Here is a 25,569-nt window from a genome sequence, read left to right on the forward strand (position 1 = left end):
CTAACAGCTTTCCACCTCATTCCCTCCCTGTTTCCTCCTTATTCATTGTCTAAGGGACACTGGGGCGTTCCCACCTTGTGTCCCAGCAGTTGGGATCCTTCACAACTCTGGAAAAGCCATGTGGTCCTTCCTTCCTGTGCTTCGGCTAAGAGAGTCCCCCAGAGCAGAGGCAGCTCCTGGGTTAAGTCACAGCTCTAGAGCGCAGGGCTTTTTAAAGGCCTTGCTCTGAGAGGTGGGGCTGTTCCTGCTATTTATAGGGACAGGGAGATTCTGTTCTGCACAGCTGGGCCTGCTTGCGCAGCGGCAGGCCACCCTGGTAGGTGGTCGCCTCTGTGGCTCCCTCTCCTGCTTCCCCCCCACTCCCTCACCCTTCCCCCATCCCCTGTGTGTTATCAGAATTCTGGGAGGGAGCTTGGTCCAGAGTCTCCTTGAAGAAGCTAGGGCAAAGCAAAAAGCCCTTGCCAGTTCTTAGGGGGAAATGCGGCCTTGGTCTTCCCCACCCCAGCTTGGTGCAGGGGCTTATCCCACTGGGAGGGGGAGCCCCTCGGGCTCTCGACCCATACCACCGCCCCGCCTTCGCCGGGCTTCCAGCCGGAAGGACCCACCTTATCCCAGGCCTGTGGAGCCAGCTAAGGAAATGGTTGGCTCCAAATGCCAGCCTGGTACCCCTGCTGCCAGCCTCTGCCCCGCAGATGCCCCCAGCCAGCATCGGGCGATGCCATCAGGGCCTGCCAGCAGGGCAAACGTAAGTGGCTTTTGTTTTCTTATGGAGCCAGTGAGTGGTACTGAAAGGCATGAAAATGGCCCTCAGTCGCCACTCTGTTCTCTACCCTCCTTGCCTTCCCCTCCTCTCGCTGTCTCTCTGTCTCTGTCTGTCTCTGTCGCTCTCTCTATCGCTCTCACTTTTGTGGGTTAGTTGCTGACAGTGGTACTATTGTTTCGACTAGGACACAGGCATGAACTTGGCAGAGCCAGGGCCTCCCATGCCAACTGCCCCCACGGCTACCCTCCCCTCTCTGCACCCCCTCCATGCTCACCCAGGGGAGCAAGGCCAATGAGAGAGGGTCACTCAGAGGAAACAATCTGGATATTCAAATGAGGAGCTCAGTTGCTGCCATCTGCCCCGAGGGGCGGGGAGGACAGGAGAATAGCCAGGGGGAGGCTGAGAGGTGAGGCGTTGCGTGTGTGCAGACTGTCTCCCCGGAAGTATCCGCCTTTACCGGATGCAGGCCGGCACTCCGTCAGAGCTGTCGCTTCATTCCCTTGCGGTGGCCCCCCTGGTGGCTCTGGGCAGGCCGGCCGAAACCTGCCAGGCACCAGCTCCTCCTCCCCGCGGCTGTGCTGCAGGCCTTGTTCGAGGGCTGCTTTAGAACTCCTCATGGGGGACTGAAAACAGCTCTGTGGTGGGAGACAGTTTGAGGTCTTGTCTGTGAGAATCCCCACCAGCACACACATGTTCTTGGACAGGAAGTGGGGCCCAGGCAGCCTTCCTGACATTCCAGCTGTTGGGGACCAGAAGACTTGGGAGCCAGGAGGAGCTAAGCCTTCTACCCGGTTCTTTCCTGCCCAGAAAGCTGCTTTGGCGCTTTCTTCCTCCAGTAGTACTGACTGGGAAGGCACGTGTGTCTTGAATCATTGCCTCCATTCACGGTCTCTCGGTCTCTCTCTGAGTTGGGTCCCTGGGGCTTACTGTGGATGTTGAAGCTTTGCCCAGGGCTCAGCTTCCCTGGGGACTGCTTGGGCAACCCACTTGCTCTGGCCTCAGTGGTGGGACGGGGAAAAACAGCTGTCTGCTCAGCTCCCCACCACGCCTCTGGGAGCATCCCCCAGAAAGCCAGCCCCACGGCCCAGCGTGCCGGGAACCACCTGACCTGCAGGGTTGAGCTCATTAGACACTGGCCTCTCGGGAAGGAGGTTCGGCCACACTCATGTCCATCCCACCCAGGCTTCCAGACTCAGCTAAGGCGTCAAGTACTCTTCCAACTTGGCTCTTGGTCTCCCAGGACGGCAGATAAATATATTCCTGGATTTCCCACATTTTTTTTTATGCCCCTTTCACTGGAAAGTCTTTACACCTAGAGTTTAAGAGTTTAGGCCTAGGAGCCCGTGGGAAGGGGATGGCATGAGGGAAAAGGCACTGAGTAAGTTGTTCTTCTCTTAAAGGTGGGCTCCCGGCCCCACGCTGTTGCCAATGGCCATGAGTTGTTTGAGGTCTCAGAGGAGAGAGATGAGGAAATTGCTGCCTTCTGCCACATGCTGGATATGTAAGAGTTAAAGACTGGGGGGTTGGGGAGGGTTGTGGGCGCTGGGGAGGAGAGTCACTCCTTTCAGAACTTTCTAGGGAGGAAGAAGAGCCATGTTTAATACATCTCAATTTACAACTATGGGGTGCTTCCTGCAACCGGTGTTTGCAGGCTTTTTGGAATCTTAGAAGTTTCACGGTTTGGACAAAATTCAGGAAACCTCGATCTAACAGTCAAATTGTTCCAATCACTTCAGGCTCAGTTGCCTTTAGGAACAAACACACCCCAGATGGAGATAAGAGTGTAATCTTATCTGGAGCTAAAAGAGAAAGGAAATGGAAAACTTTTCCATGGAAAGCTGTGTGGTTTTAAAACGATCCTTAATGTTCAACTCAGCTTGGGAAACATTTTGCAACTGTAACAGATGTATCAAGAACAGGGTTTCCCCCAGCTGCTTCCCCCCTGCCCCCATCCTGGCCCACAGACCCACGGGCTGAGTGGGGACGGAGGGGTCCTTGGGCCTCAGGACGGGAGGTCCCAGCAGGCCTCTTGTTGACCATTCTCTTCTGAAGGCACAGCGACGGTCCTTCTCCCTCTCTTCCTGCACAGCCTCCGATCTGGCTCTGACGTCCAAGACTACTCCCTCACTGGGTATGTCTGGAGCACTGTCACCCCAAGCCCGGAGCACCTCGGGGATGAAGTTAACCTGAAGGTGACCGTGTTGTGTGACAGCCTGCGGGAGCCGCTCACTTTTACCTGCAACTGTAAGTTAGTGGGGAGTCGGTGTGAGCATCCCTAAAGGTGGGGCAGGGGTGACAGTGTTTTGACTATGTGGGGTCTTTTGCCGTTGGTTCCCAACCCCAAACTGTGTGTTTGCCTGCTTTATCTGGTTGTTGATGGCTCTGGGGGAGGGGATCAGGATGAGCCCCGCCTGCCCCAGTGCCCCCCCTCATTGCTTCCCCTGCCTCACCCTTTGCAGGTTCCTCCACTGTAGACTTGCTCATCCACCAGACCCTGTGCTATACCCATGATGAACTGAGGGGTGTTGATGTGGGTGACTTCGTGCTAAAGCCCTGTGGGCTGGAGGAATTCCTGCAGAAGTGAGTGCCCTGGTGGGGACAAGCGGGCAGGAAGTGGCACCTGCCTTCTAGGTAGTAGGATTATGAGGGGGCTTCACCGGGGTGGTGCTGGGCTCGAGGCCTGGGGCTGGCAGCTCCCTGCCAATCCCACAGCCAGGACTCCTGCTTTCTGGGCATACTGTCAGCCACGTCGTACTTTCCCCAGGAGCTCGATCTTCCAGCGGGATTGGCTGGCTTCCTGAGCCAAATCTGCTGTGGAAAGAGCTTGGAACTGGGATTAGGCAAAGACTGAGTTGTATCTGCTTGCAGACTTCTGCGTGTGGAGGGGTGTGTGTATGGGGGCGGGGGAACTGTGTGGGGTAGCTTCTCCCGCCCTAGATCATGTGTGGGGTCTTTATGGCCAAGGGCAGGAGGAGGACTGGGCAGAAGCGCCCTGTGGAAATAGCGGTAAAAATCACAGTTGCTCTCTCCTCCCCCTTCCCCTGCCGACAAGCCTTTCCCCCGCTGGCATGTGCAGCTGGTTATCCTCCTTAGCAAAGGCTCGCCTCCAGCTCCTGTACATCCAGTGCCCTCTGCAGGGAGCAGCCTCCCTGGAAAGTCTGATGTGGACCAGCGGCAGCAATCCCCTTTCCACTGCCTTGGGACTCTGGGGAGCTGGGGTGGTGGGAAGGGGGATTGTACCCCTCAGGTGGTACAGCTGTGTGGCAGGCTGTAGGGTCAGCCGAAGGGCAGCGGATAAGGAAATAAAGAGAGCTGCTTTCTGCCCTAAGCTTCCGGTTGCCTACTGCCCACTACTACTGGCCACTTGGTGAAGCAGATCTTGGGAGTGGGGAAGGAGAGGCCGGCATCTCAGGTCTGAGGAGTGCGCGATGAGGGCCACCACTTGCTCTTTCTCTTATATGCAGGTCTAGATGCAAGGATGGTTGATCTATGGCTAGAGCAGTTCTTGGCTGGTTTCTTTAACCTTAGGGATATTGTGGGCCCTTCCTGGCCTCTGTGCCCTCAACTGGAAAACTGAGAGAAAAGAAGGGGGCAGGGCCCTACGTGGCACAACTCCAGGCAGCACAGTTCAAATGTGTATCGCTCTCCCCTAGAGGAATAGAAGGGGCCCCAGACTCAGGGGCTCCTGGCGAAGAGCACCTGCCACTGTTGTAAGGGAGCAAGGGGCACAATGGGTCACATCAACACAGCTGGTTTGGGTTCCAGCTGCCACTTGCTAGTTGTGGAGCTCTGACCCTCAGCTTCTTCTGTAAAATGTAGCAAGGGTTAAATATGCGAATGACCCAATGAGCAATCAGTAAATATTCCCAGGGAAGGACCAGTCCAAAGAGAGGATGCAGATTAGATGGATACTGTCATTTCCCTTGCAGCCCCCTAGTCCTTGAGCCCCCAAGTCCAGAGGTGGTAGATAAGCCGTCAGCTTCTGACATCTTGCCAAGACCCAGGTGGAGTGTTCCAGGCGAGGTGGAGAAGGATTTTTGGTCCTAGGGTCATGCCTCTCCCACTCTAACTTGAATGCACACAGAGGAAGGCCTTCCACAGAGAAGGTCAAGCAAGTCCCCGGAGGACCTGTGTCCATCACTCTTGGTCCAGGAGCCCCCTCCTCCGCCAAGGCTCTTCTCTTCCCTCCCATGCAACAGAAAAGCCCAGACCCCTGAGCACAAGATAGCTGCCTTGGGTGGGGGTGGAAAGGACCCTCTGGGGGTTCCAGAAAGCTGCTAGCTCCCAAGGAGGCCCTGTGTTTCCTACCCTTGCTTAGAAAAGGGGCTGACGCTGAGGGGGAGTGGCAGGTCCAGGATGCAGGCTGCTCTCAGATAAGAACCTTGAGACAGTCCCCGGGGAGGATTGGGTTTCCTGCCACCTCCCCCACCCCCGACACACTCTTCCTTCCTCCCGGGGCACTCCCACCAGCCCCACCCCACAGCCCAGCCTCTCCCACCCCCAGGTTTTGGCTGCAGCTCAGTCTTAGCAGGTTGGGGTCTAAATCAGAGGCTTGGCACCTCCGGATGTGGAAAACCCACTTACGTCCTAGCTGGACTGGACTGGCCTCCGGCCCAGGCACCTCTGTCGGCTTCTGCACAGAGCCCTATGCTTTGCTCCTCTCCTCTCCATTTCTGGCCTAGATTCCCAGCTCTGCTGAGGAAGGAAGTCCCTTTCCGGCTTCTGTTACCCAGCTGCTGGGACATGGCCCAGGCCTGCAGTGCTGGCCTGCAGGTGGGACTCAGCCTGCCCCTTCTCCTCGGCTTCCTTTCTGACTAAGGTGTGATCTGGAGGGAGGAAGGGGCTGGATCACCGAGGGACTCCCTAAGCCCCCTTCTCTGAAACTTGGGGTGGGGGGGCGGGGGTCTCCCCTGAGCAATGGGAATAGCATGCTGGTAGTCTGTAGAGATTTACATTGTTATTCACGATCGCAGGACCCACAGAGGGAGGTGAGAAGCAGAACTTTGATGAGTTGGGGATAATAGACCTGGAATCTTGGTGGGTTTGGTTGGTTGGTCTCAGCACCCAGTTGGTAATGGTGGGGGATGTGAGACTTAGGATCACAGTGTTGGGGGAAGAGTGTCGCCCATTGAGCTCCACACCCGAGCCTGAGCACAGGCTGGTTTCTGTCGTGTCCTATGTACCAATGCCAAGAGGATGGGGTTTAAACACTGCCCCTGAGAAATCTCTCTGTTCCCCACTCCCTCTAGAAGTTCCCACCCCTAAAGTGAACCAGTGATAATGGTAATAAATACCTAGGAAAGTCATTGTTTGTACAGACCAAGGGTTAAATGTAATAGGTGGCATTTCTTTAGACAGACCTCTGTTTCTTTCCCCAAGCTCTACCGTGACATCTCCCAAGAGCTAAGGTGGGGGTACATCACAGGTATACTCCCCCTTCACCTTTCCTCCCCCTTCCTCCTGTTTCTCTCTCCCTGAGGCTAAGGTATGCATTTCCCTTGAAAGTCCCAGTGAGTTCCCAGAATGCTAACGGCCTTGTCCCCCTGTCCCACCAGCAAGCATGCCCTGGGCAGCCACGAGTATATTCAATACTGTCGAAAGTTTGACATCGACATTCGGCTACAGCTGATGGAGCAGAAAGCTGTACGCGGTGACCTGGCCCGGACGGTTCGTGTGTGGTGGGGAGGCTGATGGCTGCATAGGGATGGGGAGGTAGTGGGCAGAGGGTGATATGGAATACATTGGGTGGACATGCGGTAGGAGCACTGAGCTGTGATACAGGCACCACCCTTCTCTGAATAGGGCACTTCTTACACAGGTGAATGATGACCAGAGCCCCTCCACCTTGAACTACCTCATCCATCTGCAAGAGAGGCCAGTCAAGCAGACCATCAGCAGGTGAGAGTGGGTACCATCTTGGATGTGGCCCAAGCAGGAACCATGAGGGGACCCTAGCAGATACCCTTGCTTGCCTTTATGCCAGGGCCGGGGGTTCTTGCAGGTGTTGGGGATGGGGCCCAAGAGTCTTAGAGGAGAAGATCCCCACTTCAGGGTATGCTACATCTCTTCCCTCTAGTACTTTGCCACATTCTCCAGGTAAAAGGTGGCCAACTAGAAAGGACTTGCCAGCCTTCAGTCTTCATGGGACATAAGGGAAGAGTGGGAACCCCTTTAAACCAGAGTCTGATTCCTGAGCTGTGGAGAAGGAGGGAGAGGATGGGTCTTCCAGTACACTGGGTCTGTTCTGACATCTTCTATGACCTTTCCCTGTCCCCAACTCCCCAGGCAGGCCCTGAGTCTTCTGTTTGACACTTACCACAATGAGGTGGATGCCTTCCTGTTGGCTGATGTGAGTACAAATTCTGGGGCTGGCCCAGCTGCCCAAATCTCCTCCCTTCCTCTCCTCCAGTCCTCCTGGGATCAGCTAACACTAAAGGGATCTGGAGTAGATACTGAAAATCTATTAGCAGAGCACTTTTTTTCATTCCCCTAGCACGTGGGCAAACCAAGACTGCCAGCTCTTGGGCAGCTGGCAAGCGTGTATAGAAGGGTTCTGCTCCTCTGTAGAAGTAGGTCAGGAACCGTGCCCTGATCCTCTCTCTGGAGTAGGGCATCTTCAAAGCTAAGGGACATAGAGTTGTCGCCCCGCTGCTGAACTTGAATGTGCACTGGAGTGTGCATCCTGTGAGCAAGGCCCAGGAACCTCTGATTTGAGAGGTTCTGAGGTGCTGGTGTCACAGGTGGAAAACCGTCAGGAGGTGGAGGGTTCCCAAGGTAGGGAAGGGCCAGGACTCTCCTTATTTGGATTCACATGGAGTTTTAAGCCTCAAAACCATGAGAATTAACATTTGCTCCACATGTCGTGAAGCTGAAGAAAATCAGACAGTGATCTTCAAAAACAATCCCTGTCTCACTGATGCTGTTATAGCGGTCATCCTTTTGGGAGAGTTCAGCTTTGTATCTAGCTCAGCCCTCCACCGACTACCAGAATCCCTTCTCTAGCAGCCTCTGCTTGAAAATTTACTGTGATGAGAGGGGAGTTCTCTGAACACCTGTTTTTGCACTATTCTGGCCCTCTGTTAATGGCTACTGTGGATGGAGAAGCATAAAAATCGTCTTAGCCTTCAGGGAGCTTGTGTTCCTGCCAGGAAAATGGAATAGTAACGTAAAGCTATTAGTAGACAGGACAGGTTGGTAATGAGTTAATCAGGGGCTCTTGGAGAGTGATAGAGAGGGGGACTGTCCAGGGAAGGCTTTGGGAAGGAGGGTGGAGTTTAGCTGGTCCGTGATTTGCATTTACTTAGGTAATCAGGGTAGGACAGGTAAGGGGATTCCAAATGAGAAAACTGCAGAGCCAAAGTGCAGAGGGCAGGGCATGGCCATGGTCTGAGATGAGACCTATCTGGACATTCTTGACAGTAGTAGGAGAAATAAGGCTGCGTGGGCAAGTGGGCCCTCCGTGTGATCTCTTTGGTCCCCCTGCTAGTCCCTGTGGATTGATTTTATTAAAACTGCATGTCTCTGGGGGAGACCCTGCATGTGTTTGTATAGTATAAGCAGACTGTAGTGGACAGAGGGAGGCTGGGAATAAGAGGAGGTGCAGGCAGGATGGCTGAAAGCGCCGGGGAACGTGGGCTTGGCTCCTTTAATTCAGCAGGAGCTGTGTGTGGTTCACTAATGCTGGATGTTTGAAAATCAAGCATGGATTCCACTGGTTACTCCTGAGGGTCATGAGCCGCTACTCCTCCCGGCCCATTCCTTCAACACTGTGGGTGCTGGAGGCTGAGTGCTAGCCTGCCAGCCTCACTGTGCCGCCTCCCACAGGGGGACTTTCCACTGAAGGCCGACAGGGTGGTCCAATCCGTCAAGGCCATCTGCAACGCCCTAGCCGCTGTGGAAACCCCTGAGATCACCAACGCTCTCAACCAGCTGCCCCCCTGCCCTTCCCGAATGAAGCCTAAAATTCAGAAGGTAACGGGGCCCAGAGCACTAGCGTGGGGAAGGAGGAGAGGAATATTCCCCGGACACTAGGTGACTAGGTGTCTATTTACTAAAAGGCTCTTCTCTCAACCTCCATCTTTTATGTTTGAACATTTAGTCACAGAGTTTTTGGGAAATGGATGCCAAGTCTGTCACCTCTTCCTGAGGATGAGAGTGGGCTAGGATCTGCCCCCAGGACTGATTGCCGGGATCCCAGGCCAGCAAAGGCTTTGTTCACAGTCACTGAGGCACTGCCTGGCAGTTTTCGCACCCATCAGGGTGCAAGACCAAAATCTGCCCCGAGCCGGGGATTTGGGACTCCGCAGTGGGGGCTGTGTGCTGTGCAGACGGGGCCAGCCAGCACGATAGGTGCTGTGATCTGTAGTGGGGTGGCCTGAGGGCTGGCGTGTTTCATTTGGGTGGACACGATGATTTTATCCTTGGTCTGGTTCACTGTCCATCACACGAATCTGGTACAAACTGTTACTCTATCCTCCCTGGGGAGCCTCTGCTCCTCAAATTTCGGTCCAGTCTGGTCCAGGTGAGCACAGCTGTGAAAAGCCCTTCTTCCAGCTGTGATGGAAAAGGCCATGGCCCTGAAGCTCCCCTCCCTCTCCTTTTTCCCCAATAGGATCCCACCGTCTTGGCTGTGAGGGAAAACCGAGGTAAGGGAGCTGCTCTCTTCATCCAGAAGGGGCAGCTGAAAACTGCAGTCTCTGCCCAGATTCCCTTTTCTCCCTGGCCCCATTGATTTATGGGTCCAGGTCTGCCTCTGTGTGTGTATGTGTGTATGTGTTTTCCTATATGAGGCATGGACGCAGCTGGAGAGCACATTTCTTTCCACAAAATGTTTTCTTGTTATTTTTACTAGTTATTCCTGTGGTGTCCCTGGGAGATGGTGATGAGGTGGTGTAAGTGTGAGGGTAGGCGTGGTGGGACAGAGTTAGCCCTGGGTTCCAGATGGAAAAACTTTCACTTGGGTAGGTTGTGAGCTCATAACCCCTGTGGTTCCAACTTTGAAGGGGCCTGGGGAGATGGTGATAAAGAGTTTTTCCCTAGGATTCCCCCTTAAGTCTTTCAAGCAGAATGTTGCCCTACAAAGCTCATATCTCTAGGATCCTTGGTCAGTGATTCCCAATGTTTCAGATTTCGTGGACCAAAAAGCATTATTTTGGGGACCAACATAGAATTATCAGTTTTTATTTTACTAAGCAATGACTTCTTTTAAGTAACTGGTAACTATTATTCCCACTACTTCCTAAAAGAAAGGACATTTTGCACTAAATTAGTAGCAATACGTAAAAATAAGGACAATGTTTAAAATTGAGTATCTGTCATTTTATGAGAAGTTCATGACACGCTCCTGCTTTTTCCTCATTTCATCACAGATGGGTGACTGGCATTTGGGGACTACTGTCCTAGGGTATCCCATCTTAGCCAGTGCCATGACAATAAGATGGGGCTTGTTGAAGCCTCACTATTCTTCCTTCTGTCCCCTTCCTTTCACAGAGAAGGTTGTGGAAGCCCTGACAGCTGCCATCTTGGACCTGGTGGAGCTGTACTGCAACACGTTCAATGCAGACTTCCAGACAGCAGTGCACGGGAGCCACAAGCACGATCTGGTCCAGGAGGCCTGCCATTTTTTTGGGTCCCTGGCCTTTACGGTCTATGCCACCCACCGCATCCCCATCATGTGGGCTACCAGGTGAGCACTGGGCTGAATGGCCTATAGGGAGCAAGCTGAGTTAGACTTCAGATGGCTTTTTCTGTCTGCATGTGACCCCACTGTCCTAAATTTAGGATCTGTGGCATTATGGTGCACTGTGGCTGAGGGGATGAGCCCACTGAGAGGGAGACAGACGTGGGCTGGGACATCCCAGAGGAGAGAGAAAAGGCAGCAGTGGTCAGATCTTGTCATTCCCTCTCAGTGATGGCTGCTTAGGCATCCCTGCCCCCTCCCATCCAAGGCCAGCTGATGGAGACGCTGCTGCGACAGATGGCCCCTTCCCAGATCTGAGTGAATGCCTCACGGCCAATGACTGCACTCCCCTGCAGATGTACAGTGGGAGGGGGCGGGGAGGTGGGAGATGACCCTTTGTCTGGAGTTCCCTAGGCCTGCAAGGGTGGGTGGAGGAGGACGTTAACTTGGTAATCCTGAGCTCCTCTCAGGGTCCCCCAGCATCCCAGGCCTGGGGGAATAGGCCTTTGGCTCCACCCGACCCCCACCCCTCTCTTCCCAGACCCCCTCCCCCTCCCTTCCCCTTCTTTCTTTGTTCCTCACTTAATGTATTCCTCTGGGCGATTGGCAGAGAACAAAGGAGGCAGCCTGGGAAACCAGGGCCTTCTCTGACCTCTTCTGTCAGGCACCTGTCACGAGCCGCAGGGACTCCCATGTGTTGGCATTCATTTCAGCATATGTCGTTTTTCATCCCCCACGCTTCTCACCTGCGCATGCGCATGTGCGCAGGCGCGCCCCCGGACACCCCATGGGCTGGAGCTGGTTCTAAGGAGGAGGCTGCATGGCTGCTTCCCAATAAAGAAGGGAGAAAAACCAAGGGCTCAGCATGGAACCTGAAACTGGGCAGAGAGATCCAGATCGAGTTGCTTTTCCCGGAGCACACTTCCGCAAATCCAATTTGGCTGTCCTGTCCCTTGACCCCATGTTCCAGTCCCACTGATCAAGAGTTTTACAGGGGAAGTGGAGTTTGGCATAGTTCGGGTGACTGAGATGAGGTCTGGGAGCTGAGTGTCCTGACCTACGCCCTTTCTCTTGTAGCTATGAAGAGTTCTACCTCTCCTGCTCCCTCAGCCATGGCGGCAAGGAGCTGTGCAGCCCCCAGCGGACCCGAAGGGTTCACTTCTCCAAGTACCTCTTCCACCTCATCATCTGGGACCAGCAGTAAGACCTCCCACCAGGCTCCAGTGCCCACTGCAGACCCTTTCAGCCTCCTGAATGCCCAGATTAAACCAGGCTCTGTCACGAACCCTAATCAAACAAGCCATTCAGACTCTTGAGACTCCACTTCCCTAACTCTTAAATGGGGACAAGTGTAATTTCTACCTCTCAAGTTGTTATGAGTTTCCAATGAGAAGTATCCATAAAGGCTTGTTGTAAACCATGAAGGACCATATAAACATTAGTTTTAATACTAATTCATTGTTTTGATCTTGTCTCCCTTAAAAGGTTAACTAGTCTGAGGGAGTCTCATCTTCTCCCTTCTTCCTAAAGTTCCCGTGGAAGAGGGAGATGAGACCATGCTTTCTCCCTTATAGATCTGGAAGGGCAGGCTGCCTAGAGGGAAGACTAATGGGCTTAGAGCTATAGGAATAAGGCTCTACTTCTAGCTCTGTCTCTAGTCGTATGTTCTCTCTGGCCTCTTCGGGCCTCAGTTTCTCAAACTGTAAAATGGGGACATTTGTTTAACTCAGAGGCAGTTGTGGCACTGAAATGAGGTAAGACAGGTTATAAATATAAACATGAAAACACAAGCACAAGATAGTATTAACCACCGTTTATTAACAGTAATTTGCTGTCCGGAAGGTAGGCATCAGCCAAGCAAAACAGGAAAGAAATGGAGGCCAGGGTGCCTCAATGGTGACATTGCAGAAGTTTGTGCGCCTTGTGCCTTTTCTGTGCTGCTCCATCCTCCCTCCAGACAGTCAGCAAGCACCTTGTTTGCTCCCCGCAGCTTCACTTTCCCAGACTGACTTATCTCTGAGTCCTTATATGCAAAACAGAACTGCAAATTCAGTATTTGGAGTGCAGATTAAAGAGATTGAGGAGGGTCCTTGGGGAGGCCAAGGATACCAAAATAGGTGGATGGAGAGTCTGTGGAAATCCTGGGAGAGGTGGGCCATTTTACAGACGGCCAACGGGAGAGGCAGACCTTTTCTCCTGTCTTCACACGTTTATGATTCTTAGAGCAATAAAGGTATAAATAAAGTCCTTTAATTAAACAACCATCAGAGCAGGAGAGACTCCTTGGAGGCTGAGGATGGCTGCATTAAATGGTTCCCGAATTTCACCATCCCCTTGGGATTCTCTGGCCTCAATTACTACGTGCTTTACAGCACTCCAGCCCAGGCAGACCGCACAATGAGCCTTAGACCCTTTCCCCACGGAGTATCAGAGGTGTGGAAGCAGCCCAGCATGTCCCACCTCAAGCTGCCTGCTCTGTGGTCTCATTCTACTCCCTGTCTGAATCTCTGCCTCAAATCCCATAGGGCTGCTATCCTTCCTAGAGCCTTGTGGAGGGTGTCATCTCAGCGCTGCTCCTCCAGATGCCCCATGGCACCTTCATGATCAAGACCAAGGCATGTGGGAGGAGGCAGTACAGTGTAGGCTTTGGGTGCCATCATCCTCTCCTTCTCACCGTAGGTGCAACCTTGGGCAGGTCATTCAACCCAAAATGGACACAGTAATAGGGCCTACCCTACAGGGTTGTTTGAGAGCAGTTAGGACATTGCAAGTAAAGTACTTGGCACAATACCTAGTACATGATAACTGCTTTCTTCTTTATCATCTTTGTTGTGTTCTGAGCTCTCTCAATTCTGGTTTCTCTGTTCCGAATGACTGACACAGTGACTGACACATGGGGATGTTTGTGCATGAAAGTACTAATTTATATAGCTCCGTTCCAGTGCAGTAACCACAGTGTCACATAGCAAAAAACACCCAGTATATACACACATCACACAAGTGAAGCCATGTCCCCCTTTTCACTGATGAGGAAGCTGAGGCACAGAGGTGTGAGTAGTTGCCCAAGCTTGTGAGAGGGAGAACCAGGACTGGAACCGGCACATCCCAGGAACGCTGCCTGGAGGAGTCAGCCCCTGTGATGCGCTGTTGAGGAATGGGTTGCAGAAGGGAGGAAGTTCAGGGCTACAGACAGCTAACCTACTGGTTGTCCTGACTGACCCCAGGTGAAGGTCCACGGGGGAGGCTTTAGAATACCAGATATACCTAAGGGCTGAGGAGAAGGGGCCCTTGGTTGGTTCTAGGCATTATGGTTTCAGCTAGAAAGGTTCCTCACTCTCTTTTTCTCTGGATGCCCAGCTGGAAGCCTCTTCCTGGGTGAAAAGAAAGGGATCAGGACCAGCTCCGTCTCCTCTTTGCTGTGGGATCAGCTGATTGTCTCCCTCACTGTAGAAGGATGGGGTCAGCTAACTCTCAAAATAGGCCCTGCAGCCTCGCTCTGCCACTCTAGCCAAGCCTTGGCCTGGCATGTACGCTGGCTGCTGGCGGGGTCCTAATTATAGCTGTGGGCCCCCATGGTAGAGGCAGCTGGGGCAGATCAGGGCCCTGCCAGTCTGGCGGGAAGGAGGGAGTGCCTCACTTACGTGGAGATTCCCCTGGAGGAGTGAAGGGCAGCGGTGGAGGTAGGCTGCTTGATCATGAAACTGCTAACCTTGGGGGTGGCAGCCCTGCCTCTGTGCCCTCTGGCATAAAAGCTGCTGGGCCCTGGGCTGGCCAGAAGGGTGTGACAGTATGGACTTTGGCCCAGGGACAGCTTCCCCGAAAGGTAATGTGGGTCCTCCCTCTTCCCACAGCTCCCCTCCCCTCTCCACCCACCCCACCCCAGGTCCTTATCCTGAACTTGGAGGGAGTGGCCGGGTGTGATTCAGGCGTGGGAGCACGGGAGAGACCATCTGGGTTGGGTACTGGCAAGGGCTTTGGTGTCAGTTCTCTGGGCCCTGCCAGTTTGCTTTCTCACCACCCAGGGACTTGGAGGAGCCCCTTCTTTTTATCCCTTTGGCTTTGAAAATGTTTCGGGGTGAGAACAAACATTTGTGTCCAGTGGGTTAGGAGAAGAAGGGGACACGGGAGGACAGACAGGTGGGAGGGCTGTGGGGGAGGGTGCGCTGAAGGCAGAGATCATGCTGCTGCTTCCTGGCTGCTCTCAGTTGGAAGAGGTGGGGGAGGGCTGGGGATTGTTCAATGGAGAAGGATTGTCAAAAGGAGCAACTTCTCGGTGACTCTCTGCAGAAATCCTAAAACAAGGGAAGGAGTATGGCTGACAGTATGGGGCATGTAGACACCTGAACTCTAGGTGGCTCTGGCCAAGTGAGTTCTGTCTGGTCACCGTGGGTAGCCTCAAAATCAGAGGATGTTTGTCTTACTCTACCAAGAGGCTGCAAAGACATATAGACTGTGCTCCTGCAGGCATCGAGTGGAGGTTTTGCCTGCAGTTTGGGATCTGTCCTGGTTCTGCAGGAAGGCTTACCCAGGGAGCATATCGGGAGGCCAAGTTCTCAGCCCCATCTTGACTTCCTGGGCCACCTGGCCCTGGAAGCCACAGGGGCGGCACTTCCTGATTTGGTTTCCTGTCTGCCCTAGGATCTGCTTCCCTGTGCAGGTGAACCGGTTGCCTCGGGAGACCCTGCTGTGTGCCACTCTCTATGCTCTGCCCATCCCCCCACCCGGGAGCTCCTCGGAGTCCAATAAGCAGCGGCGGGTGCCCGAAGCCCTGGGCTGGGTCACTGCTCCGCTCTTCAACTTCAGGCAGTATGTGGGCCCAGGGCAGCTTGGCCTTGGCAGGGAGGAGGGGATAGGGAGAGAGGCCTGGCTGCTGCACGGGCCAATGCCCCTTGGGCAGGTTGGCCAAGTGGGGCTCACCGGCAGAGTCCAGAGGGTCCCAGCCCTGGTGGAGAGGACCAAGGCACAGGACTGGTGGCCAGGACAATTGATGTAATCAAGAGCTACTGGGCAGGACTGGTGGGAAGGGGCATGGACATGCATGCTCAGGCAGCGTCATCTGGTCTTGTCATTGGAAGGACCTTAGAGGTCATCCAGTCGGGCTCTCTATGTCATGAAGGCATCCCTGCCACCAGGTCATCCAGACCAGGGAGGGTGTGGTTAGTTTAGGAAGGCTTCCTGGAGGGGGTGGGTTTTTATAGGACGTGGAAGAAAGGGAAGGCCATGGTCTGTGGGGAGAATGAGAGAGAGGAGTTGGGCAGTGGCTTCAAGCAGAAAAGGCAGAGTTTTGGATAGGGGGAGCAGGAGGAGAACCATCTCCTTAGCTACTGGGTTTGTTGGCTTATCCCACCTTCCATCCTCCTTAGAGTCCTGACCTGTGGCCGGAAGCTTCTGGGCTTATGGCCAGCAACACAGGAAAGCCCCAGTACCCGTTGGAGTGCACCTAATTTCCATCAGCCAGATAGTGTCATCCTGCAGGTGAGACCCCAGCCTCTCCCTCCCACCAACACATCAGGACCACTCCAGAGTTGGCTCCATGTTTTCCCTTTGAGGTTTGGGCTGGGGCAGTAGGAGAAAGTGCAGAACTTTGCACGTGGGGTGATGAGACTGAAGCAGCTAGGTGAACATGGTTAGACCCAGAGTGGGAGGGCAAGTTCTGCGGAAGCTATGTCCCATCTCCTTGAAGTTAACTGATTTCAAGGAGCCTGAAGGCAGGGTCTGAGACCCTTGCCAACCAGGGCTCAGCTCTTCAGAGTTCCTTAAATTGAACCCTAATATTACTAATCTGAGCCATCCCCTCTTGGGGCCCATGGGGAAGCCCTCCCCACAGCCACTCAGTGCTCTAGTGGGGTGGACCCATTCTCTGGGGAAAGGAGGAGGAGCTGGTCAGGTCCAAGGTCTAGTTACCGTTCCTGGTTCCTTTTCTTGTGGTCATGAAATGCTTTGGTACGGAATATGGAATATCAAAGTGGATACAGAATGAAAGCTCCAAGAGGCAGACGTTTTTACCTGTCTTATTTACTACTCTGTGCCCAGGGCCCAGAACAATGCTCGGTACATATTAGGGTTCAATAAACATTTCTTGAATGAAAGAATGTGGAACTCCCTTTGAGGACTGGCTCCCTGAGCTCTGACATCCATTTTAGAAGGATGAACGTGGCAGCAGAGAGCAAGGGAACCCAGCATTGCAGGCTTCAGAGTTGGCAGAGCTCTCACCTGGCATGTGGTCCCACTTTCCATGAGGAAAGTGCCCTCCAAGACCACACTGAAGGCTCCCCAACCTCAGCGTGGAGGCTCCCAGTGGCTCAGCCTAATGACGCTTCTGTTCAGAGTTTGGCCTGGGGCCAGTCCCCTCACCTAGATGCATCTCAGCCCAACCTCTTCCTCACTTGACCGTTTTTCTTTCTCTCTCTTTGTTTCCTTCTCATTTTTCGCTGGAAGTTATAGCTGGAAGGGACTTTAGCGATCACCAAGTCCAACAAGGTTATTTTACAGACAAAGAATCTGAGGGTAAGGGAGGGGGGAAGGGAGGCAGGAAGGCTGGTGGGTAAAAGAAGAGCTGGAGACCCAGGTAGGTGGCAGCCCCACCCAGCTTGCTGTTCTCTCTCCTCACTTCCCTGATGTCATCTCCTAGATTGACTTTCCCACCTCGGCCTTCGACATCAAGTTCACCAGCCCCGCTGGAGACAAGTTCAGCCCCCGCTATGAGTTTGGCAGCCTCCGGGAGGAAGACCAACATGTGCTTAAAAACATCATGCAGAAGGAGTCCCTGTACTGGTGAGGCCCAGGGCATCCCCCATGTGTGACTCGGGCCTCCACTAAGTCTCCCGAGTTCTAACTGACCTTCTCTTACCTCCCAGCAGGTCCCTGTCCTCCTGCTTTGGGAGTCGAGGTGGGATAGGGTGGGCATTGCCGCCTAGGCAGGAAGTGGTGGAGAGAGGGCTCTGCAGTCCCCAGACGTTTTTCATGAGCTGACCTCAGGCAAAGTGGAGAGCTGACAGTCAGGATATTAGATCTGGGAACACCCATCCCCATGATGAGGACTTGGCCCAGAATCAGCTTGCCAAGAGGACCAGAGTTTTGCCCCACCCCCAGATAAGCTGTGTACTATTTGCTGTCCATTGGGGCAGCTGGCTGCTATGCTTACCACCCTGCCCCCACCTCCTGCCCCTTCCACACCCACAGCCTTTGCATTTCTCTGGCCCTGTCACTTTCCAAAAGGGATCAGGTGTCAAGGCAAGCTGGCAGCTGTCAGGGGTAAGCGAGTCCAAGCTGATCTCATCCTTGGGGCTGCTTCTCTCACCAGGGTTGAAGAGGCTGGAGGAGCTGGTGGGATCTGGGCTCCTCCCCGGCCTGCTCTCTCGTATACCTCTCTGGCTCCTGCATGGCCCTTGCATGTGGCGGTTGGGGGAAATGAGAGAGATGGGGCTCATCTCTCTCCCTCGTGTCTCACCCAGGGCAGCGAGAATCACTGAGTGACTGCAGACCTCCCCTGCCCCCACTCCTCTGCTGACCCCTTGCTTCATTAGCCCCTCAGCTCCCTTCTCCCATTAGACACCTGATCTCAGGCAAGGCCCAATTAGCTGCAGGTCCTGTAAAACCTCCAGCTGGCCCCAGGAAGCCCCAGGAGGCCTCTCAGCTGCCCAGACCCTGAGCAGTGGGGACCACTGCCCTCTGGTGGCTCTACTTGGGAGTGATGTCCTACGGGCATCCTCAGGAGGGGTAGCAAATTCGGTGCCCTTGGCCCCTGCATGCTGCCTTGGTGTGAGATGTCCCTGAGTCAAGGATCAAAGATGTGATTTGGACCCTGGCTCCCAGAGTTTGCTTCACACATTGCAATCACTTAGGGATATTTTTAAAATTACCGATGCCTGCCTTCCCCAGACATTCTGACTTAACTGGTTTTGGGTGTAGCCTGGACAAGAGGCATTCACAAAGCTCCTCAGGTGATTGTAACATGCAGCAAAGTTTGGGAACTACTGAATTGGAGTGTGTAGCATTCTCTTGGTGCGTGAGTACCTTACCCTCTGGCTGACTCTGCTGTCTCTCTCACCTCCCCCTACCACTTCCACCCCCAGGCTCACTGATGCTGACAAAAAGAGCCTGTGGGAGAAGCGGTATTATTGCCACTCGGAGGTGAGCTCACTCCCCCTGGTGCTCGCTAGCGCCCCCAGCTGGGAGTGGGCTTGCCTGCCTGACATCTACGCTCTCCTGAAGCAGTGGACCCACATGAACCACCAGGATGCCCTGGGGCTCCTGCATGCCACGTGAGTTGTAACACCCACCTTTCCTGACCACGTGTCCTTCCAGAAGCCAGGGCTTGGCACTGCCCATCACTGATCTGGCCAGCCCTGGGGAGAATGGTCAAGTGGGCATGGAAATTCAGGGTTTTTCACTTCTCCTTTTCTCTTTCTTTATTTTATTCCATCCCCACCCCCCATGTTATATTATGAACATTTTTCAAACATACAACAAAACTGAGAATTTAATAGTGAACATCCATATTCCCACCACCTAAATTCTAACCATTTGCATTTGTTATATTTGCTTTATGTGTTTATACTGTCCATCAATACATCTTATTTTTTTATGCATTTTTGAAGTGAATTGAGACATCATAACTCCTTCCTAAATACTTTAGCAAGCATAACATTAACTAGAGCTCAATGTTTGTTTACGTTTTTTTCTTTTGAGACAAAATTTGCATATAAGTAAATGCCCAAGCCTTATGTATACATTTGCTGAGGTTTGACATATGCACACACCTGTGTAACCCAAACCTTATCACTTAGTTCTGCTCTTACAGTCCTCTCTTCCTTCATTCCTCTGGGGACACAGCTCCCAGTCTCAAACCCCTAGATCGTACCCAATGTTCTTGGTTTATTTTCTGCCACTCTTAGTAATTAAAATATACCTGATCCACGTATTTTGCCTTTTTGAGGCAAGGGTTTTGCTAATCTCTGCTAAACTAATTCTGGCTAGGTGTACTGGCTTATATATAATTTCATGATCTCTGTTATTTGCCTGGCAAGCTTTGCATTAAAAGGATGGTACCGGGCTTCCCTGGTGGCGCAGTGGTTGAGAATCTGCCTGCCAATGCAGGCGACACGGGTTCGAGCCCTGGTCTGGGAAGATCCCACATGCTGCGGAGCAACTGGGCCCGTGAGCCACAACTACTGAGCCTGCGTGTCTGGAGCCTGTGCTCCGCGACAAGAGAGGCCGCGATAGTCAGAGGCCCGCGCAGCGTGATGAAGAGTGGCCCCCGTTCGCCGCAACTAGAGAAAGCCCTCGCACAGAAACAAAGACCCAACACAGCCAAAAATAAAATAAAATAAATAAATAATTAAAAAAAAAAAAAAAGGGATGGTACCAAGAAACGATAATGCTTTGACCCTCACGAGGGCTCTTTGATGATGGGATTTCTGGCACAGTGGGAGTAAAGGAAGAGATCTTTGGGAGTGGGGTTGAGGACTTTATCCCATTTTCTTTAACTCACACAGGGAGTGAGAGTGGCTTCCATGGCCCAAGGCTGACTCTGACCATGGGCCAGGGCCATTCTCAAGGATTGCAATCCAGAAAAGGTGCTTAGGACTCTTCTAGTGGCTTTGGCAGATTCTGGGAGTCATTGCCATTTCTTCACCCATGGCTCTGAGGCCCAGGTGTGAGGGTGCTTGCTCACTCCTGTGCCTCAGACCCTGTGGCTGGATCGTCAGGGTCCTGGGCTCTATTTTGCAGGTTCCCAGACCAGGAGGTGCGTCGTATGGCTGTTCAGTGGATTGGCTCCCTCTCTGATGCTGAGCTGTTGGACTACTTGCCCCAGCTCGTGCAGGTGGGTGAGCTGGCCTTCCCTCCAGTTCTGATGGTCCCACCCCCAGGACCCCAAGGCAGACTGCATCCTGCAGGGATAGCAGTTGGTGTAGATTACAGGCAATCAACAAAGCCTCCTGTTCCCTGTCTCCTACACAGGCCTTAAAGTATGAGTGCTACCTGGACAGCCCCTTGGTGCGCTTCCTCCTGAAACGAGCTGTCTCTGACTTGAGAGTGACTCACTACTTCTTCTGGTAAAACTGTGTGCAGAAAGAGGAGAGGTGGACACATCTCCTTCACTTGGGAGTGTTTTACTGTAAGCCTGCAAGGGTGGGGAGCTGAGCCATCTGGGTTGCAGTATGTGGCTGACTTACCAGGTGGCCTTGGGCCAGCACCTTTTCCTCGGGGGCTCTCAGCTCACCCGCATGTAAGCGCAGTGGAGATCATCCCTGGCACTCCCCTCCACCCACGCACGGCAGAAATACAAGGAGAAACCAGATGCAGAAAGGCTTTGAGCTCTACTTAAAGACAGCACGGGCAGACTGAGATATGGCTGAACACCTCTGTATAAGTTTTGCATCCAGAGCCTGTTTTCCTTCCCAAGTTTGGGGTGGGTTTTCCAGGGAGTTGGAGCTGGGTCTGACCACTCCCCACGCCCCCCTTGCCTGTTATCCTTTGAGTGTTCTGACTTCCCCCCTCTCTTTGCCTGGTAGGTTGCTGAAAGACGGCCTCAAGGACTCTCAGTTCAGCATCCGCTACCAATATCTGCTGGCAGCCTTGCTGTGTTGCTGTGGCAAGGGGCTGAGAGAGGAGTTTAACCGCCAGTGCTGGCTTGTCAGTACCCTGGCCAAGCTGGCCCAGCAGGTCCGGGAGGCTGCCCCGTCTGCACGGCCGGTGAGTGGGGTGAGGCTACCTCTACCCATTTCCGGTTCTGGGCCTCTGCAGCCAGTCATTAACTTCTTAGGCATCCTGACCAGCAGGATGGCACTTGACCATCTCTGGTGAGGGGCTGGAAAGAGGTGACTCCCTAACCTACAGGCTACAAACTGACAGTCTGCAAGCTGGATACAGCCCACGGATGTGTTCTCTTTGGCTTGCAAAGTATTAAAATTTTTATTTAACTGTTTACCTTAAAGGCTAAGCCCAGTTGTGTAAGTTGTTCACTGCACAAGAGCACCCAGCCAGAGGGGGCAAGTGAGGACTAAAATTCAGTCATACTTGGTTCACTGTGCTGTGAGCTACGGCTCAGGGCTGCTGCCACCCAGAGGGGGCACCTTTATCTGTTTGCACAAAGGGGTTGTATTAGTCCAGTATCAGTGATCCTGGTTGCTAACATTTAAAAATTGGGAGATTGTGAAGTCTAGATGATTGGCTTTTTTGGCAACAGCCCAAGTGGCAACTCCTCCTTGACCTGTAGCCCACCCTCTCAGTTCACCGTGGGCTGCTTTAAGCTGTTCTGTCATCCACCCAGTCTCTATAGATGTTTGGGCTGTGGCCCAGGCTGTGGTGTGGGTGGGGTGGTCTTCCTTCTTCGCTGTCTCCAGGAGGTTGTCCCCATCTCTCGGGTGACTGTTTCCATGCCAACCACTACTGGCACCCGCCCCTGGGAGAGGCCTGGCTCTGAGTGGAGCTTATGGGCCCCTCACCTCACCCCTGCTCTCCTTTCCCCACCAGGGGATTCTCCGCACGGGCCTGGAGGAGGTGGGGCAGTTTTTTGCCCTCAACGGCTCCTGCCGCCTGCCGCTTAGCCCCAGTCTGCTGGTTAAGGGCATCGTGCCCAGGGTGAGTGACTGGTGGGTTTGGGGCTCTCGGAGTGGGGAGGGCTCAGTGGAAGGCAGGTCCTCACTGACCTGGTTATTGAGAGAGATGAGGAAGAAAGGCATATGTGGGGCCTCTTCCCAACGCTAACGCGTATGGACTTTTACCTGACAGCTCTGCGGGGTGGAGGAATCGGGTTGGGGGCTGGGTAAGTGCCTCTGCTGATGATGTCAGGGTTGAAGTCCAGGCTGGTGATGCTACCACCTGTCATTCATCGAGCACGCTCTCTGTGCCTGGCACCGTTCTAAGCGCTTTCCTTTGGTTATCACATTTCATCCGCACGACTCTTATGAAGTCGGTACTGTTGTGAGCCCCATTTTACAGAGGAGTAAACTGAGTTATAGATGGGACACACGACTTGCCAGAAGTCACACAACTAGTAAGTTGTGTGTGGAATGAACCGAAGGGATGAGAGATCAGGTGCAGGAGCTGAAGTCATAACAAACTGAACCAGGGTGATGGCAGTAGGGAGGGAGGGAAGGAATGTGGGCTCTGCAGAAATCTGGAAGAAACAATGAGCAGCAGCTGGCAGAGAGTGGGAGAGGCCGTTTTCCTGCCTGGGCCTGGGCCTGGGCCACCCTGACCCTCATCACTACCCTCTCTACTGTGGCAGGACTGTTCCTACTTCAACTCCAATGCAGTCCCCCTCAAGCTCTCCTTCCAAAATGTGGATCCGCTGGGCGAGAACATCCGTGTCATCTTCAAGGTGAGGACACTTCTCTCAAGCTTGGTGGGATGCAGATGGTGGAGAGAAGGAGAGGTGGGAATCCAAGGGCGGCAGAAGCAGCCTCAGGCCCGTTCTCTTCCTGCTAGTCCACACTCATGCTGCCATTTTAGCGCGTGAAAGACTATCAGGTGAAAAAGGAAATAGATTAATTGTGTGTGGCCCCAGAGGGCTAGGAACAGTGTTGGGATGTGTAAGGATGCGCTTTCTAGGAGGCAGAGCTACCTCAGCAATGGAGTGGATAAGGTGCTGACCTGGCTGTCCCTGGAGTATTCAAGCTGAATGACTATGGCAGGCGTGCTGAAGAGGAAATTCATGTATCAGGTGCAGGTTGGACTTAGATGAATCTTAAGGTCCCTCTAACTGGTACATCCATGATTCTGAGGAATAAATGATAGTCTCAGAGCATGCAATCCAGTGGGGAAAATGAAAGGCATGCATGACTTAATAACATATATTTGTTGTGTGTAAGTTCCAAATCCAAGGTGTAAACATTCAAGTTTTAAGGCTTTGATGGTCAGGAAGACTGCATGAAGAAGAGGACCCTGACTTCAATTCAAATGGGGACATGGGGTTGGGGGAAGAGCTGGAACACCACACGGGCAAAATGTGGTTCCTGGCCCATCTCTGGTGTCTGACCTGGTGTGAGCTGGGTGAGCAGGTCTGAGTGTGAGGTGGGAGAACTGAGAAGTCCCTGGTCACTAGTTTGGGCCAAGATTGCCCTCCTGGGAGATCTGGGAGCTGGGAGAGGTGGTGGAGGTGGTTCTGGTCACTGTCTTCCTTCATCCAGTGTGGGGACGACCTTCGCCAAGACATGCTGACCCTGCAGATGATTCGCATCATGAGCAAGATCTGGGTCCAGGAGGGGCTGGACATGCGCATGGTCATCTTCCGCTGCTTCTCCACTGGCCGTGGGAGAGGTCAGTAGGGAGTGGGCGGGGCGATGACTGGGCAGCTGGTGTGGGGGGCATTCTTGCTTACTGCCCTTTTGCCATTCCCTGACGAGAACTGTGTGCTTCTCCAGAAAAATGAAAAGGGCAAGATTATCCCATTAGAAGCTGTGGAATGGCATTAAAAAAAGAAGGCAGGGGAGAGAGACTATTATAAAATAAAGCAGTCTTGGAGACATAACAACCAAGCATACTGCGTAGACTTTGGGTCCCAATTCTAACAAACCAACTGTAAACAGATACTTTTTGACACAGGTGGGAGAAATTTGCATGTAGACTGGGTTAGATCAGATCAAAGAATGGTTGTTAGATTTTTGGATGTGATAATGGCATGGTGGTTATGTCCTTGCTAGTTATACTTGAAATACTTATGAGTGAAATGACATGTATGGGATTTAGTTAAAAATAATCCAGCCGCGAATGGGGTAGCGGGAGGGTGGAAGAGAAGGGGGGGAAGCAGGGCTGGGTGAGTGAAATAATAGATGAAACAAGATTAGCAAAGTGTTGATAATTTTTGAAACTGGTTTTGTGTGAGTTCATGATACCATTTCTTTATTCTTGTATGTATTTGAAAATCCCATAGTAAAAGTTAAAACAAAAAAGGATCATGGCTATGAGCTGGGGGGACCAAAGAGTCACAGCATGGAGTATGAAACCAGGGGAGTGATCTTTCCCCTTATTATCAGACTTTGTCCAAATGCCCTAGAGCTTAATTTATAGGGAAGCATCCAGCAAAGCTCTTGTAGTCCTCTCCTGACAGACGCCTTCTCTCTGCTCTGGAGAGTGACTTGATGTCTCCCCTCACAGGGATGGTAGAGATGATCCCCAACTCTGAGACCCTGCGCAAAATCCAGGTGGAGCACGGGGTGACCGGCTCCTTCAAGGACCGGCCCCTAGCCGACTGGCTGCAGAAGCACAACCCTGGGGAGGACGAGTACGAGAAGGTAGGATTGAAGCGTGGGGTGAAGCTGGGGTGGGATGTGCGTGACTCCGGCACACTATGTTCCCATAAGGCCCACACATGCAGAGAAGACAGCTCAGCTGTATTGGGAGGAAAGAAACACTCTTGGTTGACTGGTGCCTCCAGATGTCTAGAGGTGGGTCAAATGACTTTTGTAAGCTGACCAAGAACATCCCCTGGTATCCAACTGGGAAGCCTTCGCTGAGTTCCTCTGGCAGATTGAGTTTGGAGGAGGGGGGCCTCTTAGTCATGGATCCTATTCAGGTCCTCCTGTGTCCTGCGAGGAGTCCAGTGGTGCTTTGCAGAACAAGAGTTGGAAGAGACTTTAGAGATCATTTTATCCAACTCTTCTTTTCATAGATGTGAATTAAGACTCACTCATTTGTTCCCAGTTATGGAGCTGGTTTGTGACAAGCATGTAACCGGAAGCCAGGATTGAGGATAGATATGAGACAGAGATGATAGAAAAGGTAGCTGACCTTCCTTCCTCAGGCAGGGCTATACTGGATGGTAGGGCCTTGGTGACCTGCTGTGTTCTGTGGCTGGTCCACAGCTTCATGGCTCTTGCCTCTGGGTTAATTAAGTTTAGGGGAGAGAGTAAATCATAATAACCAAGCTCATAAGAGAATGACCATAAACCAGAAGCGATCCATATACTAATTTATATCGATCAATGGCTTTTATCCCTGAAGGAGAACCTACGTGGGCAGCCAAATTATAATCAGAATGTTGTTTAGTGAACATGTAATTAGATGATCTTCCGAGGCCTTAAATGTTTGCATTCCCCAGGGTTTAATTCCTGGCCTGCCGTGCTCTTTGTACCCTTCTCGTGCCAGCTCATCATCTCTTATTACTTTACCGCCCACTTGC

At 52.9% G+C, this 25,569-nt stretch overlaps 1 protein-coding gene across 10 annotated transcripts in view; it reads left to right on the plus strand.

Moving 5' to 3' along the window:
- Window positions 1-25,569, plus strand: part of PIK3C2B (phosphatidylinositol-4-phosphate 3-kinase catalytic subunit type 2 beta) — a 59,112-nt gene that overhangs the window by 21,581 nt on the left and 11,962 nt on the right. For 5 of the 10 annotated variants that reach the window (XR_014263820.1, XM_082462247.1, XM_082462251.1 and 2 more), the window contains 23 exons: window positions 2,164-2,264; window positions 2,853-3,007; window positions 3,223-3,343; window positions 6,319-6,430; window positions 6,582-6,661; window positions 7,049-7,112; window positions 8,588-8,734; window positions 9,375-9,408; window positions 10,253-10,448; window positions 11,520-11,642; window positions 15,081-15,248; window positions 15,806-15,917; window positions 16,887-16,922; window positions 17,074-17,216; window positions 17,625-17,696; window positions 18,518-18,706; window positions 20,175-20,268; window positions 20,406-20,500; window positions 20,960-21,140; window positions 21,921-22,028; window positions 22,678-22,770; window positions 23,579-23,708; window positions 24,546-24,682. Coding sequence is in view for 9 of the 10 variants with exons in the window: in XM_082462247.1 (XP_082318373.1) it covers window positions 2,164-2,264; window positions 2,853-3,007; window positions 3,223-3,343; window positions 6,319-6,430; window positions 6,582-6,661; window positions 7,049-7,112; window positions 8,588-8,734; window positions 9,375-9,408; window positions 10,253-10,448; window positions 11,520-11,642; window positions 15,081-15,248; window positions 15,806-15,917; window positions 16,887-16,922; window positions 17,074-17,216; window positions 17,625-17,696; window positions 18,518-18,706; window positions 20,175-20,268; window positions 20,406-20,500; window positions 20,960-21,140; window positions 21,921-22,028; window positions 22,678-22,770; window positions 23,579-23,708; window positions 24,546-24,682 (2,691 nt within the window). In the remaining variant the exon portion in view is untranslated. Of the gene's footprint in view, window positions 1-266; window positions 746-2,163; window positions 2,265-2,852; window positions 3,008-3,222; window positions 3,344-6,318; window positions 6,431-6,581; window positions 6,662-7,048; window positions 7,113-8,587; window positions 8,735-9,374; window positions 9,409-10,252; window positions 10,449-11,519; window positions 11,643-15,080; window positions 15,249-15,805; window positions 15,918-16,886; window positions 16,923-17,073; window positions 17,217-17,624; window positions 17,697-18,517; window positions 18,707-20,174; window positions 20,269-20,405; window positions 20,501-20,959; window positions 21,141-21,920; window positions 22,029-22,677; window positions 22,771-23,578; window positions 23,709-24,545; window positions 24,683-25,569 lie in introns of those variants that run through there. The other 5 variants (XM_082462255.1, XM_082462253.1, XM_082462252.1 and 2 more) reach the window with 5 other exon arrangements.

Source organism: Balaenoptera physalus, assembly GCF_965194825.1.
Source record: "Balaenoptera physalus genome assembly, chromosome: 1".
Lineage (NCBI taxonomy): Eukaryota > Metazoa > Chordata > Mammalia > Artiodactyla > Balaenopteridae > Balaenoptera > Balaenoptera physalus.